The sequence below is a fragment of the Notolabrus celidotus genome, chromosome 14, assembly GCF_009762535.1.
Source record: "Notolabrus celidotus isolate fNotCel1 chromosome 14, fNotCel1.pri, whole genome shotgun sequence".
In the NCBI taxonomy this organism is placed as follows: Eukaryota; Metazoa; Chordata; class Actinopteri; order Labriformes; family Labridae; genus Notolabrus; species Notolabrus celidotus.
The window spans coordinates 17,026,662-17,045,118 of NC_048285.1; the positions used below are offsets into that span (position 1 = coordinate 17,026,662).

General features: G+C 40.3%; 3 protein-coding genes across 3 annotated transcripts; 1 reads left to right on the top strand and 2 right to left on the bottom strand.

Moving 5' to 3' along the window:
* Positions 1-191: 191 nt before the first annotated feature.
* On the bottom strand, positions 192-5,983 carry LOC117825663 (multiple epidermal growth factor-like domains protein 11). The gene is made up of 12 exons (XM_034701579.1): positions 5,839-5,983; positions 5,131-5,241; positions 4,792-4,863; positions 4,510-4,636; positions 4,273-4,406; positions 3,636-3,833; positions 2,702-2,851; positions 1,931-2,110; positions 1,585-1,702; positions 840-989; positions 559-712; positions 192-262 (listed from the first exon to the last, which is right to left on the bottom strand). Exons 1-9 carry the CDS (start codon positions 5,981-5,983, stop codon positions 1,641-1,643), a joined length of 1,179 nt encoding a protein of 392 aa, XP_034557470.1. The 3' UTR covers positions 192-262; positions 559-712; positions 840-989; positions 1,585-1,640.
* A 435-nt stretch (positions 5,984-6,418) lies between these two features.
* On the bottom strand, positions 6,419-14,358 carry LOC117825664 (multiple epidermal growth factor-like domains protein 6). Its single transcript, XM_034701580.1, has 21 exons — positions 14,320-14,358; positions 14,067-14,175; positions 13,807-13,894; positions 13,324-13,512; positions 13,116-13,221; positions 12,758-12,991; positions 12,553-12,654; positions 12,178-12,369; positions 11,881-11,991; positions 11,135-11,327; positions 10,834-10,970; positions 9,786-10,010; positions 9,524-9,665; positions 9,250-9,373; positions 8,656-8,847; positions 8,400-8,537; positions 8,097-8,279; positions 7,783-7,977; positions 7,249-7,397; positions 7,044-7,151; positions 6,419-6,575 (listed from the first exon to the last, which is right to left on the bottom strand). The coding sequence occupies exons 5-21, from the start codon at positions 13,147-13,149 to the stop codon at positions 6,419-6,421; spliced, it is 2,616 nt and encodes an 871-aa protein (XP_034557471.1). The 5' UTR covers positions 13,150-13,221; positions 13,324-13,512; positions 13,807-13,894; positions 14,067-14,175; positions 14,320-14,358.
* A 911-nt stretch (positions 14,359-15,269) lies between these two features.
* Positions 15,270-18,457, top strand: LOC117825944. The gene is made up of 10 exons (XM_034701937.1): positions 15,270-15,381; positions 15,509-15,805; positions 15,939-15,983; positions 16,112-16,147; positions 16,323-16,439; positions 16,563-16,587; positions 16,672-16,712; positions 16,816-16,866; positions 16,983-17,095; positions 17,430-18,457. The coding sequence occupies exons 1-10, from the start codon at positions 15,333-15,335 to the stop codon at positions 17,559-17,561; spliced, it is 906 nt and encodes a 301-aa protein (XP_034557828.1). The 5' UTR covers positions 15,270-15,332; the 3' UTR covers positions 17,562-18,457.

The window sequence follows — 18,457 nt, forward strand, 5'->3', positions numbered from 1 at the left end:
CATGCAAAGGCTCAGGAAAGGTTGAAAGAGAAGTGAAGTGTCTCTCTCTTGCCTACTGGTTCTGACAGTCCCACAGAGGGGCAGTACCGTCCAGCAACACATGGCGCACAGCCTACAAGGCTGTCCATGCCTAGTCTGGGGTTGAATGAGCCTGTGGGGCAGGGGTGTTGGTTGGGCAAGGCTGTACCTGCTGGACAGTAGTGGCCTTTAGGGCAGGGCCTCAGTGAAGAGGCATTAACTAGTCTTCTATCACAGTAGTAACCTTGAAAGAGGATAATTGCATGGTTAGATTTAGCTACAAGAAAACATGATGGTAGAAAATTAAACAACCACACTTGTAACTTTAAACTTGTTTCAACAGACTTGCAAAATGTAGCACAATAAATTGAACTCATGCATGCAGATAAACAAGCTGTCAATTTATAAATTAAAACATTGCTTTAGAGCTGTTTCCATTACAGCCTGTTCAGCAGAACAAAATGCCAAAAGGCTGAAAATAGCGTTCAGAAAAAAATAGAATGTGTGCTGATAATGTACAAAAATTAAGAGGGCTCCTACCTGCCTCACAGACAGTGCAGGCTGTCTGTTTTCCTCTGTCCTGGTACGTTCCTGATGGACAGGGCTCTGGAGCTGCACTACCCTGTGGACAGAAGTGGCCTGGAGGACATGGCAGACCTGTAGCTATGGTCTTGACCAGGGGAGCACCAGTAACCTTTCATGGGGACAAAGGACACAGTGCACTTGGGTAAAATATATCTTTCTTTATGAAACAGTTAATCACCACAAATGTGCCTAAGTTGTATAATTCCAATGAAACACAATGCAGAGCATAGACTGACCTTCACTGCAGGGTCCAGTAGGAACAATGAGACCTGCTCCTCTGCAGTAGAAACCTGGGGTACAGGGCTGACAGCCAGTTTCACTGGTCAAACCTGGTACTGGGGAGAAAGTACCCACTGGACACACCTCTGGCACTCCCGAACCTTCAACTGAAGAAAAAAAACAGTCGGAGAAGACAGTCATTCATGTATTTATTCTTTGCCTGACATGCAAATGACTATCCTGGATTGTAGGGCGTGTAAGCACATATCAGGACACGCTGAAGAGAAAGTGTGAAAACACCCTACGCAGGCCAACAGGGTTATCAGCAAGTTTTCACAAATAGACACAAGATGACTCATACTCATACCCAGGGGTGTTTCAGGGTGCCTGGTCCACCTGATTCATAGCTACAGCTACATTATTGAGTCTCTAGTCCATTAATTTGCATGTCTCTAGGCTCTGAAAAGACATTAGAGAATCCCAAGAAAACCCTTGGGGGCTGTATTGCTATAAAACTATTCAAATCAATCCCAAAGTTCGCCCTTTGAATACAGAGTAGAACCTCATAAGGTCTAGCTAATATACATGCTTTTTTTTTTACAGTTATGCTGCATAATAAACATTTAGAGTGCATTATGCCAGATATCTTTGGACCTTTTGTGCTGTCTGCATCAACAAGCACTTCACAATATGATGTTCCAGAGGCTTGCTTTGTTGGCAAGTTAATAATACAACTGTTCAAAATCCATAATGCAGGCATACCACAGTATGTCCCAGGCGGACAGATGTTTCCTTTTTCTCCATCGGTTGGTCTGGCCTCAGTGGCTCCTCCTACACAGTAGTACCCCGGGGAGCAGGGGACCCATCGGAAGCGCCAAACCTTTACATAACATAGGTACACTGTTAGTCACAGTTTATGCGTCTTAAAACATTATGCATATGTTGCTTTAAGACTGCATGTCCTTCAAGAATCATCAGTGTGTATTTAAAGAAGAATTAAATAAGCAAAAGTTTTGGCACATCATTGTTTAAAGTACCAATATTTCATAAAAACACATAAGTAATGTGTGGATGCTTTGTGACTTTCAGATGGACCTTGTCCAATTACCTGAGATGTTACAAAACGCTCCAGGTGGACAAGCCAGTGGCTCTGAGCTACCCAAGGGGCAGTAAAAGCCAACCTGGCAGCGCCCCCCTGTGGATGTGGCTGGACACAGACAGTTGGCATTTGTGTAATTGTCCAGGTCAAAAGGCTGGGAGTTCCAGGCTGCTGACACACAGAACCAACCTGAAAGGGAAACAGCAGGAAATAAGTGGGGTACAATGAAGGTGATGTTCTGATGTTTTGATTGCTGTCTGTATCTGTGATATAAAAAAAAATAGCTCTGGATGCTGACATAAAGAGGCATTTCTGAAGATTGCACATGATCACATCCTAAGGAGAGTGTGAAACCAAATCTGCCAAAGTTACAGGAAGATGTGGTACAGAGGAAGGTGAGATAGATGAGTCATCGATGAGGATACAAAAAGAGCTTAATAAAGCACCTAGACACTTTTCTGTTATCTTTGTTTCATTAGGTGGTCTGCATCCAGGCTGCTCTGCACCATACACATAAATCATATACAATTATATCCAAAAGCTTTTGATGTTGCTGAAATAATAAGAGGATAATAAGAGGAATATGAGCGGCTCAAGTCAATAAAGACTGATGTGGCTGAATTTGAACATCACATTTTGTGCCTAATGTGCATTCTTTGCTCCCTACCTTGGCAGCCCCTTGAGACACTTAGATTAGCACATAATATATAATAGACACTGAGATACTGAGCTGTATTGTTTTTTTTTGTATCTTTGGCAGAAATCAACACTATTACTGACCAGCTTTGCATTTTCCAGACACTTTGGTCAGCCTTTCTTTCTCGCAGTAGTGTCCTGGAGGACAAGGCAGGCAGCTGTCCAGACTCTGAGTCATTGGCTCTGGGTTGTAGTATCCACGAGGACAGGGATACTGGGTGGCATGCCTGGTTCCTTAGCAAACAAAACAATCAGATAAGCTACAACAAGATGATTCTAGCTATGTGTTATTTGGAGGTAATTGTCAATACATTTACTCTACAGCTATTTTTCTTTTATGTCTTGTTCAGGGTGGGAAACTCAGATGTTGTCATACCACAGTGTTCCATGTTATAAGTAATGTAAATTGAGCTTATCAAAAAAATAAATAACATTTCACTGCTTTCTGTTTGAATGGCAACTGAAATGACAAAAAGAAATCTCTAGGAATATCAGGTAATACTTTAAAGTTAAAACAATATGTTTGATGACCCATTTGCTACAGTCTGACAAACGCTAATTTTAGCATTAAGTTTAGCCATTTCTTAATCAACAGTAAAATGAGCAAGTAAGCTTAGAAATTACATTTACACAAGTGTTAATGTTATACACAACAAATCCCTTGCTACTGTTATGAAATGCAGTAATTCACTGTCTTGCTTATGCAATGTTAGCTAGGAAGTACTAGCTTAATGGTTTTTAGCTAGTGTGTAAGCCAAGATTTTCTTTTTATAATGTCATTTCAGTTTCTTATTATTTGGGAAGGGGAAATGATAACCATTGTCACATTTAAACAGTTTACAACCCTAGAACATAGCAAAACAACATTATACCATCATTATAACTACTAACCCAGAGCAAGAAACCAAAGAAAAATGGCAGCAAAGTGAATATGGTAAATCCTTCTATACGTCAACAGCGTGTAAACATTTCTTGAAGAAAATACAAGTGTAGTTGACAGTGTTTGCAATGAGTCTACCATCAGGACAGTAGAAACCAGGTGGGCAGGGGAACTTGGTAAAGTTGCCAGTCTTTTCTGGACAGAAGTATCCAGCTGGGCAGCGAGAACACACTGACTGTCCTGTGAGGTTCGTGTAGGTCCCAGCTGGGCAAGGTACTGGCCTCTCGCCACCCTCAGGGCAATAATGAGCTGGTGGGCAAAAACCTCCTTCTGAACCTGGAGAGGAGAAACCAATTAGAGGTGGTAAATTACGAGGATTATGACTGCTAAGCCTTTAATGTGATGAGTTCTGTGATTAAAACCCTGATTCATTCAGTAATCATTCATCACAGAACACCCTCACACATTTAGATTCCCTGCGCTTAAAAACATCTGTTTCTTATTTAACTGATGCCTATTCATAAGATTTCTGTCTACACATTACACATTAGCTCTTCTCTCTTCTATTTCAATCTGTGTAGGAAATACATTCATTATTTAACATGTATTAATTATCAGTCATATCATTTCATTAATACTCGAAGGCAGCAGAAGTAGGTTTGTTTATCCTGCAGAAATATAAAATAGTGGAGTTAATCTCTTTGTAATGATCCAAAAACACCAATTAAATTTAAGTCTAATTAAAAACACAAAAATGTTGACTTTGCTGTTACACCTGTGGCTGTTGTGTCCCCCCCTGGGCAGAAGAATCCAGCTTGACACAGTCCAGATGGACGAGTGAGACCTGAAGTGCCACAGAAGTGACCCGCTGGACATGGACTACAGCCAAGGGTGTCTGTCAGATGAAGACTGCAACCACAAATATGTGAACACATGCACTTTCAAACATATGTGCTTTAAAAGTACAACAAAAATTGCTTAGATTGACAATGTTTCATAATGATCCACTAACCTGTTGGAGTAGGTTCCTTGTGGACAGGGTACTGGGAGACTGGTGCCCTCAGGACAGAACCTCCCATTTGGACATGCCCCTCCCACACCTGTGCTGAAATTACCATCTGGGTTCTGGAAATTCACACCTTCAAAAAGTTGCACATATGACATAAGTTAGGTTGCATGAGACAGTTTGAAAGCAAGTTTCCCATAACTCTTATACTAGCTGTACTTTATATAAGCTCACAGTAATAAATGGTGATTTATTGACTGTTGCACTAGTATAATTTATGAAGTGTACCTGCTATGCAGTAATAACCAGCATGACAGAGTCCAGTGGGTTCAAACAGACCCCAGTCCTCACAGTAAAACCCTGTAAGCACAGCATGAATAATTTAAAACACCACTGCAGTTAGAATAAGGCACAGATAGTATTATGGATTACAAATCCTTTTATGAAATAATTTTCAACCTCTGGTAAATTGAATGATTGCCTTTTTTTTAACATCAATTTAATCCTGAACATAAAAAAAATCAGTGATTTGATGCATTGACATCAAATTCACCTTGCAAATATTTTAGGAGGGACTTTCTTCAGAGTGGGCAAGCATTGAAGACAAATGTGAGACAACACTCTCACCTGCTGGACAGATGAGGCACTGTTCCACTTGGCTCAGGCCAATCTGAGGACTATATGTGCCAGGAGGGCAGGGTAGGATGCCCTCAACACCCCCACCGAGACAGTAGTGTCCTGCAGGACAGAGTTGGACACCTTCTCCTGACAGACAGTAGGTTCCTGAGGGGCAGTCATCACAAGCCTCTGCCCCTTTATATAAACAAGAAACATTTTGAAAAAGGAGCAGTGTCTGCATTTAAAATTTTTAGATGATGTTACTTTTATGTAATATGGTACCAAAGGGTGAATTTTCTATACCTGTAGTGTTTGAGTATGTCCCATCAGGACAAAGTACAGGAGAAGTTGAGCCCATGGGACAGTAGTGTCCAACAGGACAAATGTCCCCTGTTTTACTATCAAGAGGCTTTGAAGAGAAGGCTCCTCCTGAACAGTAATACCCTTTAAACAGAGGATATGACACTTACTGAACTAAAATACAAGGTGCTGATGCTCTCTTGATCAAAATCAATTTTGTTTAGTCACCTGAAAATTAAAGCAAGCAAGTCAGTAGAAAGGCACTTAAAAAAACAATGAAATGATAACTAATACCAATAAAGTAAGAATGTCTCATTATTTACTACTTTGTTTTTTTTAATTGTCTTATCCACTGAATATATTATTTACAGATTGTGAGGAACTCTTCAATAAATTAAATATGATAATAATGTTTACCTGTGTCACAGACTCCTGAGGGCTGACTGAGTCCTGTACTGTTGCAGTACAGTCCTGGAGGGCAGGGCCAGCAAGAGGACAGGTTTTGGGATCCCACAATGCTGCTCCAGGTCCCGACAGGACAGGGGTGCTGCTGGGGGAACATGGTCCCTTCTGGACAGACATAGCCTGCAGAACATAAACCTCCAGACACCAGAGCTATCTGTGAAATGATGATTGGAAGTCATCTCAACATGAAGGGTATTTTGTCATTTTGGCTTTAAAATACAATTAAAACTTTAAAAAGTAAAAGCCGTGGGAAGCAGGAGATGTCATTCATTTCCCACGCACTAACAGAAGTTTATTCAAAAGAAAAAAAGCTTTAAAAAAACAAAAAAACATTTACTTTCCTTCCAAATAATAATTTGAGAAAAACATGCCTCAGAATTCAAATTCAGAAAAAATGACAGAAAACACTTAAGCATTCAAAGTGTGCAGGAAAATGAATGGCTTCCATCTAATCAACTACAAAGCTATAACTTAGAACACAGAAATATACATCAGACAAAACCATATATCTGAAGTTATTATTAGGTATGTCTTACAGGAGAGGCAGTGGAGGCTCCAGAGCTGCAGTAATGCCCTGGATTGCAAAGACCCTGGGGCTTGGTGAGACCAACTCTGCTGCAGAACCACCCAGCTTCACAGGGCCGACAGAGCTGCACAGCATCAACACCAGTCTGGTCAGAGTAAGAGCCCTGTATGTGCAGACAGTATACATTTTTATGTAGAACAATCTTGGTGAGAAGAAATGTCGAATCAATGAAGAAACTTTAGCAAAAGACAGTGTTAAGTTGATGGGCTAAGAAAAGTTAAAGTCATACTCAGATTCACACTACACACAAATTACTACACACAATACTGACTGGAGGACAGGGACGAGCAGCGGACGACCCTGGAGGACAGTAGTGTCCTGTGGGACACAGTGATGGCTGGGACAAGCCTGTCTGGTTACACAATCTGCCTCCCTTACACTCCACACATGAGTGTGCAGCTCGATGCTGTGGAGTATTTATAGACAACCTTGAACATGGCTTTATGTGTCATTTTATCAGTGCACTTTCAAAAGTGCAGCACTTGGTATTCCATTGGTATTATTTCATACCGGTTGAAAAGTGCCGAGAGGACACGGTTGGGCCATGACTGCCCCCTTCAAGGTAAAATACCCCTCGTCTGCCTCGTTCTGAACTGGTGAAGCTGAGCCACCAGTGCAGTAGAAACCAGGGAAACAAAGACCTGTCGGGGAGGTGTTGTTTGAACCTAAACAATAGGAACTGACAGAGAAAGAAAAAAATGGGTTTCTAGTCTTCCCAGTCCTCTTAAATACATATCATGTTATTCATAAGTCTTAGTGAGTATGAGTGACTTTACCCTGGTGGACAGCTGACACACTGCTCAGGGTGACTGAGGCCGGTGCTGTTGCTGAAGGTCCCGGGAGGACAAGGGAGGGGAGAGGGCGAAGCAAGAGGACAGTAAGTTCCAGCTGGACACAAACCTCCTGTTGGTCCATCAGGAGGAGTCTAGATAAAGTCATAGCACATACATGTAAACAGAAATATCCAAAATCTACAGTAATAAAGTAATTATCTCAACAAAATGCCAAATCTAAATACTGGAATATCATCAATAACCACCTTATATTTCATAATAACAAATTTATCACTAAAACAGATTATCAGAATTACTTTGCTCACAACTGAAACAGCATTTTCAGGCATGTTCCCTTAACTATCCTGATAAAAAAAATAATTTGAGCATATTGTTCTTTTTAATTTTATTCAATTTACATGCGAAGCCTACAATAAGGAGCAACTAATCAAAATAAGTAAACAGGAACTGAAATATGTGAGTTATTAATTGATTCAGAAATCTTTTTTGAAGTATTTCAAAATGTCATCTTCATACAGCAGACTTGGCACCCTCTCTGCAGTAAAAGCGCTCTTGGCAGACTCCAGAGGGCTCTGTTAATCCCACACCACGGCAGTACCAGCCTCCTCCACAAGGAGAACACTCAGACAAGTCACTGAGAGCTGAGCGAGAACTGTAGGTCCCCTCAGGACACGGATCAGGAGTAGAAGTGCCCTCTGGACAGTAGAATCCCTGTTTGAACAGAAACAGACAGACAGGGATTTTAAAAACACAATGGCAAGCACATTTAAGGCAATTTAAAGTGTCTTACTCGTGCAGAAGAAAAAACTGACAATGCAAAATGTTCCTACCTGGTGGCAGATTTTTGGCAAGTGAGTTCCAAGCCTGTTGCAGTAATGCCTTGATGGACACAAAACACACGCCTCTCCACTGTGGCCAAGTGTGTTATTCCTATACTGGCCTGCCTGACAGGGGTAGGTGTAGGGGTAGCCAGTCCCTGGAGGGCAGTAGTGCCCATGAGGACATGCTCCTGTCTTAAATATTACAGCAGAAATCACAATAGTGTATTTTATTTTGTGCCATGTTCACCTACAACTCAAATACCATACATTTAAATATGGTATTACAAATTTCCAATTAATCTCAGAGCTTACAGGCCTCGTAATAGGCTGTTCCAGAGGCTGCTGGGAGTAACAGTACTTTCCATCAGGGCACTGCACACACTCGCTGGCATCACGCAGACCAGGAGATTCACTGTAGGTACCATTAGGGCAAGGAATCGGGTTAGGATCCTAAAATGAAAAACATATGGGTAGTGTAGGGACCATGAATGGGTAGGACATTTGATGAAGAAGATAATTTAAATTTTAAAAAATGTGGTTCAGCTGCATGTATAGATCTCTGACTCACAATGCCACCCCCAGGACAGTAAAAGCCTTGAGGACATAGAGTGGCTGAGCGTTGGGGGTCTCTGGCCAGACCCTGAGAGCATAGGAAGCCCGGGGGGCACACCATGACACTCAACATGGCTTCCTCACTGGTGGTCTCATTACTGCAGTAGTGGCCCTGCAGGCATGGAGAACACTCCACAGAGCCCTCATCCTACACACCAGAGAACCAGAGAAGGAAGATTCAGAGAGCTGAAAGTTAAAGATACCTACCAGTATGGGGGAGGGATGGAGCAAATACAGACTTGAAAAACTCCAGGGAGAGGAGAATCGAACTTGGAAGATGCTGGTGTAACACTGATAACTGCTTCAATACTGAGAGCAAAAGATGAGCTATAATAAAAATTTGACTTAAACTGCTTCTCTCGCTGACATTTGAAGATGTACATGCATGGTGAGTAATATAAGACGATATAACTGTAGGTGGAAAATGCTAATCTAAAAATAGCACAATCAGACCAGCTTATGGAACGACAAGACTGATTCAACGGCTCTGCTTCAGTTACTTCAGTCAGTTGACCAGACATGATGGACAGTGTTATTGATGAAGCCTTACAGAGAAGCTGCCAGCTCCACACACTCTGGGGTTGACAGTGGCTGAGAGGGGACAAAAATAGCCAGCAGGGCAAACAGAGCAGTCCTCCAGCCTCTGACCTCCTTTCAGACGGCGAAATGTGGAGCTGCAGGAAAGCAGGAGTGAATACACTGAACAATATTCATAACAGCAGGTGGATACATTTGACTTTCAGAAAACATTCCGTGTGATATAATCTCCTTTATCATAGTTCTCATATCTTCCTTCTGTAGTTTAACACACAGCTACTGCTTACGGTGAGCAGGGGGATGGTTTGGAGGTTCCCTGTTGACAGAATGAGCCCTGAGGACAAGTCAGACAGTCTTCTCTGCGTCTGTTGCCCATTTGGATGCTGTAAGTGCCTGCCTGGCAAGGAAACTGGGTGCCATATGCAGTCCCTGATGATGCAACATCAAAATAGTTAAACACATGAATGAATCACGATTACAATAACAAAACTTATTATACAAGATTTAGTCAACATTTGCATATTTTTTGATTGCCACACCCATGTGTACCTTTAGGACAGTAGTGTCCAGAGCTGCATCGACCTGACGGCGCTCCAGATCCAGCCAAGCAGTACCATCCCTGTGGGCACGGCTGACAATCACTTTCAGCTTCCTGTCCACTCTGACCACTCCACGTCCCTACAGGACACTTGTACTGGGTGGGAAACATAGTCCCAGCGGGACAATAATGCCCCGCAAAGCAGTAAAGGGGAGGTCTCTGGATACCACCGGTTCCTGATAAAACATAGGAAGGAACCAGAGAAAGTACAATAGATTTCACCAACATAAATTAAAATATAATTTTTACCATATTAATGGTGATAAACTTTTGTCATATCTCTGGGATTTTTAATCAATGCTTAAGCTTCCATGTGAACATATGAAGAAGCAAAATTATAGCTCATATGGATGAAATGATCAAATTGGTAGCAACATCCTAATAACCGCTTTTACTTCTATCTATTTTTATTTTTTATCCAATCAATAAATGTTTTTAATTTGATTTGATAATTTGATTTCATTATTTATTGTTTTTTTTCTCATTTATTATATTATGTTCTTAATTTATCCTTTTCCATTTTTTATTTTCTCCGATATGATGTCATCTTCTTCTTGTCCTTTGTCCTTTAATCTAACTTTATTTGTTTATCTATTTTTGAAAAACCTCTTTAACAATGATTTATTGGTCTACAGTCTCACCACTCACCACCATCATGTCTAATTTGCATTTATTCTTTTAAATCTCTTGCATTGTATTTCGTTTTTGCATTTTTAGAATTCCTACACTCCTCTCTGTTCCCTCAAAGGTTTATTTCGTCATCCAAATTCTTCCATGCTTTATATTAGATATTAGGTCTTAATGTGTGTTTCAATCATGCAGCATCTTTGCACACTTCGAAGCTATATCAAGTTTGCTCAGGATGAGCAACATTATAATGATACTATTTGTTCCATTTCTATCAAGTATTATTAAGTCAGTTCATTTCTTCTAATGAAATACATAACAGTGCTTCTAAAAGCAAAGTGAACATGTACATGTAAGAAATATGAATGGCACCTCGAAGACAGGCATAGCGTGCCGGACAGCGTTGACACTGAGAGCGGTCAGTAAGGTCACTGCGATTGCTTAATGTCCCTGGCGGGCAGGCGTTAGTCGGCTCGTTAGGTTTAGAGGAACCAGGGGGACACACAAACCTATCAATATTCATGAAAAGTGATGAAAATAAAACAGAAATTCAAAAACAGATTAGATTAAAGCAAGATTCAAACACAAACACTCAATTATTCAGTGTGGAGAACACGAGTAAACAGCATCATAGATGACTGCTGTCTGAAGAGGAGCAGAGGAAGTTACTCACCCTTGCATACAGTCCACATCAGGGGCTCTCAAAGCAACTTGGGTGCAGGCCTTCCCTGCATAACACTCCCTACAATCAGCCAACTCATCTTGTCCCTCTAAGGGGTTGAAGGAGCCTGGTGGACAGGGCACAGGGTCACTTGTCCCCTCAGGACAGTAAAAACCAGCCGGGCATTTTAGACAGTCCTTCACACCTAAAAATAATACATCGTTGTCATATGTTTGGAATACACAATAAGTGTTTCTCATTCAGAAGAGTTTTATATTCATGTAAAGTTATCATTGAGAGTTTTCGCAGTACTCCTGTTTGATAGTCCTCATGAAGCACACAGTTATGCTTCTTTTCACAGTTTTTTTTTTTCATTATACGGCTTCACAGCTTCAGCTTTCCATTAACAGTTGTTTTTTATATTGGTAGATCACACATTTTCTTTCTATGCCTTTCTGGCCGCCATCTGTTACGATTTTTTTCATATATTTAGTATATTCCATTTCATCGTGGGAACCAAACAACACTTTCTATAAAACCAGACATGTATGATAGACTGCAAGAGCATCATATGAGCTAGACCAAGCTGCATGGGACTGTATGGCTGCTCTCACATAATAACTTCAGCTCTAAATAAGCGGCAAGGAGAAGCCTCATACCTGGAATGCAGTAAAAAGAGAAACCTATAAATGTGAGTATGAAAAATTGCTTAATAAGTAGGGGGTGTAAAAAAGTAATAAAATGGCTTGTAAAATCACTTATTGCTCCTTGATGAGGGGTGAAGGTGCCTCGAGGACATATAACTTCTTCCAAGGTACCAGCAGGACAGTATCTCCCCCGCGCACATGGCAAGCCTGGCCCAGATGAGCCTGTGGTGCATGCGCAGAAACACAGACACACAGATAACATACAAAGTGGAAAAGTGGGCACATTCAAAACTGCGGTAACATGATACCTTTTTACTTACTTACTTACTTACTGTTACATCTGTTGGTTTTAGTTTTTATTTGCATTTGTTTCTCCAGTTAAGTCAGTGTATTAGTGCTGAGACTTACCTGCAGGACAAAAGCGTCCTTCTCTGCATCTCTTACAAGCTGCCCTACTTGTCTGACCCAGTTGTTCCCCCGCTGTACCAGCAGGGCAAGGTGACCCATGAGGGGTGGCGGTGCCCTCCTCACAATAATAGCCCTGTGGGCATAGAAACTGAGAGGTGGGTCTCCTTGAGCTGCCTTCCAGACAGTAAAACCCTGGGGAAAGGTATTAATAGATAAGTTATACTCATACATATTATAAATCAATTGGCATTGAAAAACTGTAATTCAGTTGGCATTTTTTTTGGCTTATACACAGATATGATTGCACGTACAACATTAGTTGAAAGTACCACTGTGAAACTTACAAGAAAGAAGTGTTTTCATCTAATACGCTACCTGCATGACAGATCGCACAGTCCGTCAGCCTCTGCAGACCTTCTTTAGAGCCATAAGTCCCTGCAGGACAGGGTACAGCCACACCTCCAACACAGTAATAACCTGGAGAAAAAGGAAAAAATGTTCAATAACATACATGTCTTCCCACAGGAGGGGATAGAGACTGTGACAGCAATGTCAGCATGCAGTAATAATAAACACTAACCTATTGGACAGACCACACAAGCTGACTCATCCCTTGTATCTTTGTACGTTCCTGGTCGACAGATGATTGTGTGACTGGACCTGTGGACTTGCTGGCTCAAGCGGGGACTCACAGCTCCCCCACACAGTGAAGATGTATCATTACAGCTGTGGCACTGTGCCTGTCCTTGTGTGGAAGACCAACCAGGAGGACAGGGGAGTGGCTGCGACATCGCACTGTCTGAACAATAACTTCCTATGACAGGCACAGGACAACTCTTATTACTATTTGGTCTCAATTGTTTTTTAAACTACTAATCTATAAATAATGGTAGTCAGAGCAGATTGGCTGAGTAATTGGCCTTTTATCACTGCACTACCTGCTGGACACAGCAGACACTGGATAGTGCACATATTGGAATAGAAGCCTGGAGGACAGTCATTACACACAGTTTGATCTGCACTGGGCTCCTTGCCAGGCCCACACTGAAAGGCACATATTGAGATGAATAAAGGGAGATGAGAAAAACAATGAATTCCAGTAAATTCTCTGTCAGATTCAGCGCATTTTGGAAGAGATTTTGATACCTTAAGGGGAAACCCGGAGGTGCAGATTGAGTCTACAGGGCATGCCAGACACTGTAAGACTCCCTCAGGAGAATGTTGTCCTGGTGGACATAAAGAGAGGTTCCCTTTGGCTGGATCACATTTGAAACCCGCAGGACACAGTCTACAGTCTGCTCTGTCCTCAGAACTGATCAGACCAGGAAAACATGGCTGCAACATATGAGTAAAGACAGTGAATGAAAAAACATCATAACCTGTCCTCCATATTTAAGATATGGGAGGGACACAGTAACATGAAAGAGGAAAAAGTGGAAATAAAGTGAGAAATACCTTTAAACAGTAGACACTTTAATATATTTAACCTGTATTTCCTGCTTTAAAAGGGCTGTGTTAGTTGAAAAAGATGTACATGAATCTGATTGTCAAAATTAGAATGAAAACAAAGTGGAATATGCAGTTTTTCCGAATGACTGCAACGGGTTTTGACACCACGCTGTCCCTTACCTTGCAGTCACTGATACTGCTTTTCCCTGTGTAGAGGTTGAATGTTCCTGCTGGACATCTATGAGGTGCAGAAACATTGCCAGGACAACTGAAAAATATAAATTCCTAAACTTTATAACAGCATAACGGTCCTTTAAGATTTAATTTTGTAAAATTAAGGTTTCTCCTTTGTATTTGTAATAGTGTAGATAGTAAACAAGTATACATACAACGAAGCATCCAAGTACTGTACGTAATATCAAAGTTGGTGGATGACTTACAAATGACCAGACGGACACTCTATGCAAAGTTGGTGGGAGAAGTATTTTCCTTCTGGACACTGATCTGTCTCTTTACACAGGCACAGATCTGCACTCCCTTCAGGTGACTCTTAAATATGATTATAAGCGTAAAACAAGATGTGTAAGTCTGGAATAAGTCAACATTTTTTATTATAAATCTCATCTTCATTTTGCTCAAGTTAATCAAAATGCCTTAAACAGCTATTAAACTTTTAACATTCATGTCTCCTACCTGAAGCAAGTCCAGAGTGTGTTAGCAGCAGAACAATCCCTAAAGCTGAAAAATAAAACAGATGCATCATTTTCCATGAATATATATTCAGGTCCACAATGTTTTTCTTCTTCTTGTTTTCTTCTTTGCAGTTTTCAGATATACTCTTTGGTCTTAGCCTGCATGACTAATAGTTTAAAGGCATGAAAGTGAGAGGCCTTCTGTCAGTGATAGTGAAACAAGAGCACGAAATATGACTCCCTTGTGACTGCCCTTACTGATAATGGTGTGCAATGATGCTCTGTAACTGTACCTTCTACTTTCATAATGCATGAGTATGTGCTAAAGCCAACCTAGATAATGTCTCAGTGAGTAGATCCCTTTAATTTTTTATAGTACCGGTGTAATTCATTAAGGGAATACACAGAGAATAAAACATGGAGAAGATGGAATCAGATGGATTAGTGGATTTGTTAAACCAGAGGCTAAAGTAGAATGTTCTATCACAAAAGACCACTTCTGTCCTCAAAGGGGGAGGATTTTTTAGATAAGCCATTCAACTTTAGTTTAAAAGGAACAGAAAAGACATATTTTGTTTGTACAGAGGGTGAGCTGCAGTGTTGCATCTGCAGATGTGTGTCAACCACATTTTGTGTGTTTTTTAAGCAAGGTGCAAGACCCATGCTCTGTGGGTTATTGCGGGGATTAAATATTGTTTACTTCAAAAGTTAGTTTTCTTTGGGTATCATGATATTTAAGATTTTCTTTTTCATTTACGTTGTTGACAGAAATGTACTTTGCAGGAAGTCAGGTGACCTGAATGGAAATTTCTGAATTATTTTTACACAGCTCTGAGAACTGTTGTATGCCACTTCCTGTTCCATCCATCATACATAAGTACATACACCACCAAGTTGGAGCATTTTGTGGTTTTTCTGCATTCAACCTGCAGGTGCAAGCATCACCAAAGTACTTGGGCACTGTATCTCTTATTGCACATTAAGCAGAAGCAATCAGAGAAACAAGGAATCATCATGATGATCTCAGTTTACTTCATTGTGCTCTTTTCATGGACAACACAAGGTAGAGTACTTGAGCTTTGCTTGCATTTTTTCCTCAACAATTCACCAACATAAAAAAGGATGCTCTGACTTTTATTTAACATATTGTATTTTTGCCATTAAGTAGATAAATTGTTCTCTCATCACAGATTTTGTGACCTGCGATAATTTGAAGATGCAAGTGGATGTCTTGACTTTAGCATTAGGAGACTCTCCTACGTTGAACTGCACTTACAATTGCTCCACTGGATTTGTTCGTGGCTGCTGGACTAAATCATCGGGTAGCTCTGGCTGTCTCGGGACTCCCACACAATGCTCAGTGTTTCTTCATCTGTCAAATGTGTCCACCGAAGACCTCAAAACAAACTACACTTGCTATACAATAGCAACAGATGATGTTCTGCTTCCGAGAAAAACAGAGCGAATCATTGTACTGCAGATTCAAGGTAGATAAACGTTTTTATACAATAAACTTTATATGATATCATTGATTTAAGAAGAAGGTACTTGCAAATGTTATAAAGCCGTAACGCTGGATTAAATTTCAATGTTTGCTTTACATTTGATTTAATATTCAAGGTGAAACTAACTGGACAGTTACCCAAAGGACTGAAACTAAAAATGGTGAGGACCTTGATTGTTGATTTAAAAAAAGATCAGTGCATCTGTTCTGTAATAATTAGATAATATTTCAAAATTGTATACAAGCAAAATTCTTGCAAACTTGTAGATTTGTTTGTTCTTACTTTTAGTGTATCTTCCTGCTGAGCCAAAAGATTCATCTGAAGGTGAGTTTGCAATGATCAATAAAGAATTTAACAACTTGGAAAATGTACTGATGTAATTTTATGTAAATTCAATTGAGTCTATAGAAATGTTTTGACTGTGCACATGTTTATTTAGACTTCCACATTAAAAGTGTCCTCTGTCAACTAACTATGAACTGTTATATCCGTTTTACAGGAGAGTTAACTGGAATCAAAGTATTAGCAACAGTGACTGTTGCTGTTGCCACAGTGCTTGCAGCATTGGCAGCTTACCTGTGTCTGAAAAGGAACAGACACTGCTGGAGCTGTAAAGGTGCTTATCAAATATGACACTATGAGCATACTCTTGCTGTAAAAAGTGAACATCTCTGAGTTTAACAAAAATGACTAAGTTGTATCTCTGTTCTTTTTTTGTTATTACTGTCAAATTCTCTAGGGGAGCCTCTTCGGTCCAGGTCACGGTGAGTACAATTTTAGAAAAACTTTAAGGGTAACTCTGTGTTGTATTTTCAAACACTTGACATTACTATATGTCTCTGTTTTAGCTTGCCATTACCTCCTCACTCCGTCCATGCTCCAGTGAAAGGTAAGCTAAATTGAAACTATTAAAGATAAAGGTAAGATTTGCTATAAAGAGCAACAAAAAAAATGGTAGCCCATTCATTCATACCCGCCATATTCCCCTCTAGGGCCACAGCCTTCACAAATTGAGAGAGTGACTCTGAGGATTCCAACACCAGGTGTGATGACATTTAGATCAGCAGTACCACCACGCTCGAGACACAGCATCACTGTCTAAACCACAAAGACTACAATGTTATATGTATAGATTTCCTGAATTATGTCTTTTTCCCAGACAATGAGAGTGACACTGAGGTTCCATATGCTGACATAATGATCACTGTGCGAGGAGTCAGTACACCAGAGCTCTCTCAGGTTGGCTACCTGTCCCCCGGAGATCACAAAGAGGTAAGGGGACAAGACAGGTCCAATGTTTGCTATTATTAAATACCAAATGCATTGCATGGTCTATTGTTTCCTATTGCGCAGGACTTTAATTGCCATTGTTATGGTGACCACCTTTGATTTTGAGTTGGTGTACAATTTGCCTTCTGAAATCAAAAGTAGGCCTACCCTTGAAATTATTTTGGAGTAACACTGAAAACAAATGGAAATGTATTATTATCAGATACAAATTTATTCTGAAATACAACAATTTATGTCTGATAAAACCTCAACATTTTTAAAACTATAGTGTTTTTATTTCCAACTTACATTCTGTATTTTTCTCGGCCTCTGCTAGTGGTGGGGAGATGATTCAAGGTCTCATCTGCAGACCTCACGATCAGCTGACAGACTTCATGTCCAGCTGCCCAGAGAGGTCAGCCGTAAGATCAGCACCAACTCTGAGTATGCCGTCATCACGTACGCCTGATGTATGTCCTTGCTTCTGGATGACGACGTTGTTTTATTGTCATACTTACGAAGAAATATTACAATTCTTCTTTTTGCTACTGTTTTGTAAGACGGCGTATTAGGGCCACTATGAAAGAAAAAAAAAGTTAATTTTCGAGAAAAAAATGGAGAATTTCGAGTTTTTAAAGACATAAATCTGTGAGAAATCAAACTCAAGCAGCACTTTGGCCATTTCACTGCATCATGACCTACTTGACAGCCTCATCAAATTGTACTTCCTACTTGAACTCAGCAATAAGAAGATCCTTCTGATTCTAGCCCAGGATCGTCACATTATTATAAGCATCAGGACTTTGAAAAGACATTGCAGGTGTTGTGTCGAGAAACGCCTGCATGCCGAGAATTGCATGCACCTCGCGGGAACGCGCACCACTAATAGTAGAGCTGTCCACTGCAATGTACAGTTTAAAACTCTGTCTCTGTAGCTGAATAAAAGGTGGATGCATATTTCAGCAGACAAATCAGTATTGCCGAATTATGCATCCACCTTTTAAGTTAGTGTCTGATGTTTTGTAGAGTCGCAACCTGCTGTCAGCTCATATTTTGGACTTTGTGGATTCATTATTTACAAAAATATGACTTGTTATTGTCTCTGCAGGCGTTTCTTTAAAAACTCGAAATTTTTAAGTATTTTCTCGAAAATCTACGACTTTCTAATCTCAGAAATTTTGAGTTTTTTCTCGAAAATTCTCGACTTTATAAACTCGAGAATTAACTTTTTTTTTTTTTTTCATAATGGCCCTAATACGCCGTTGCAGTTTTGCGTTACACAGGTCTAATTTCCATATTCTGTTCATCTTCTTTGTATGCTTTGAACCCGCGTTTATGTTCAATAAAGCCATTTTTATCTTGTGA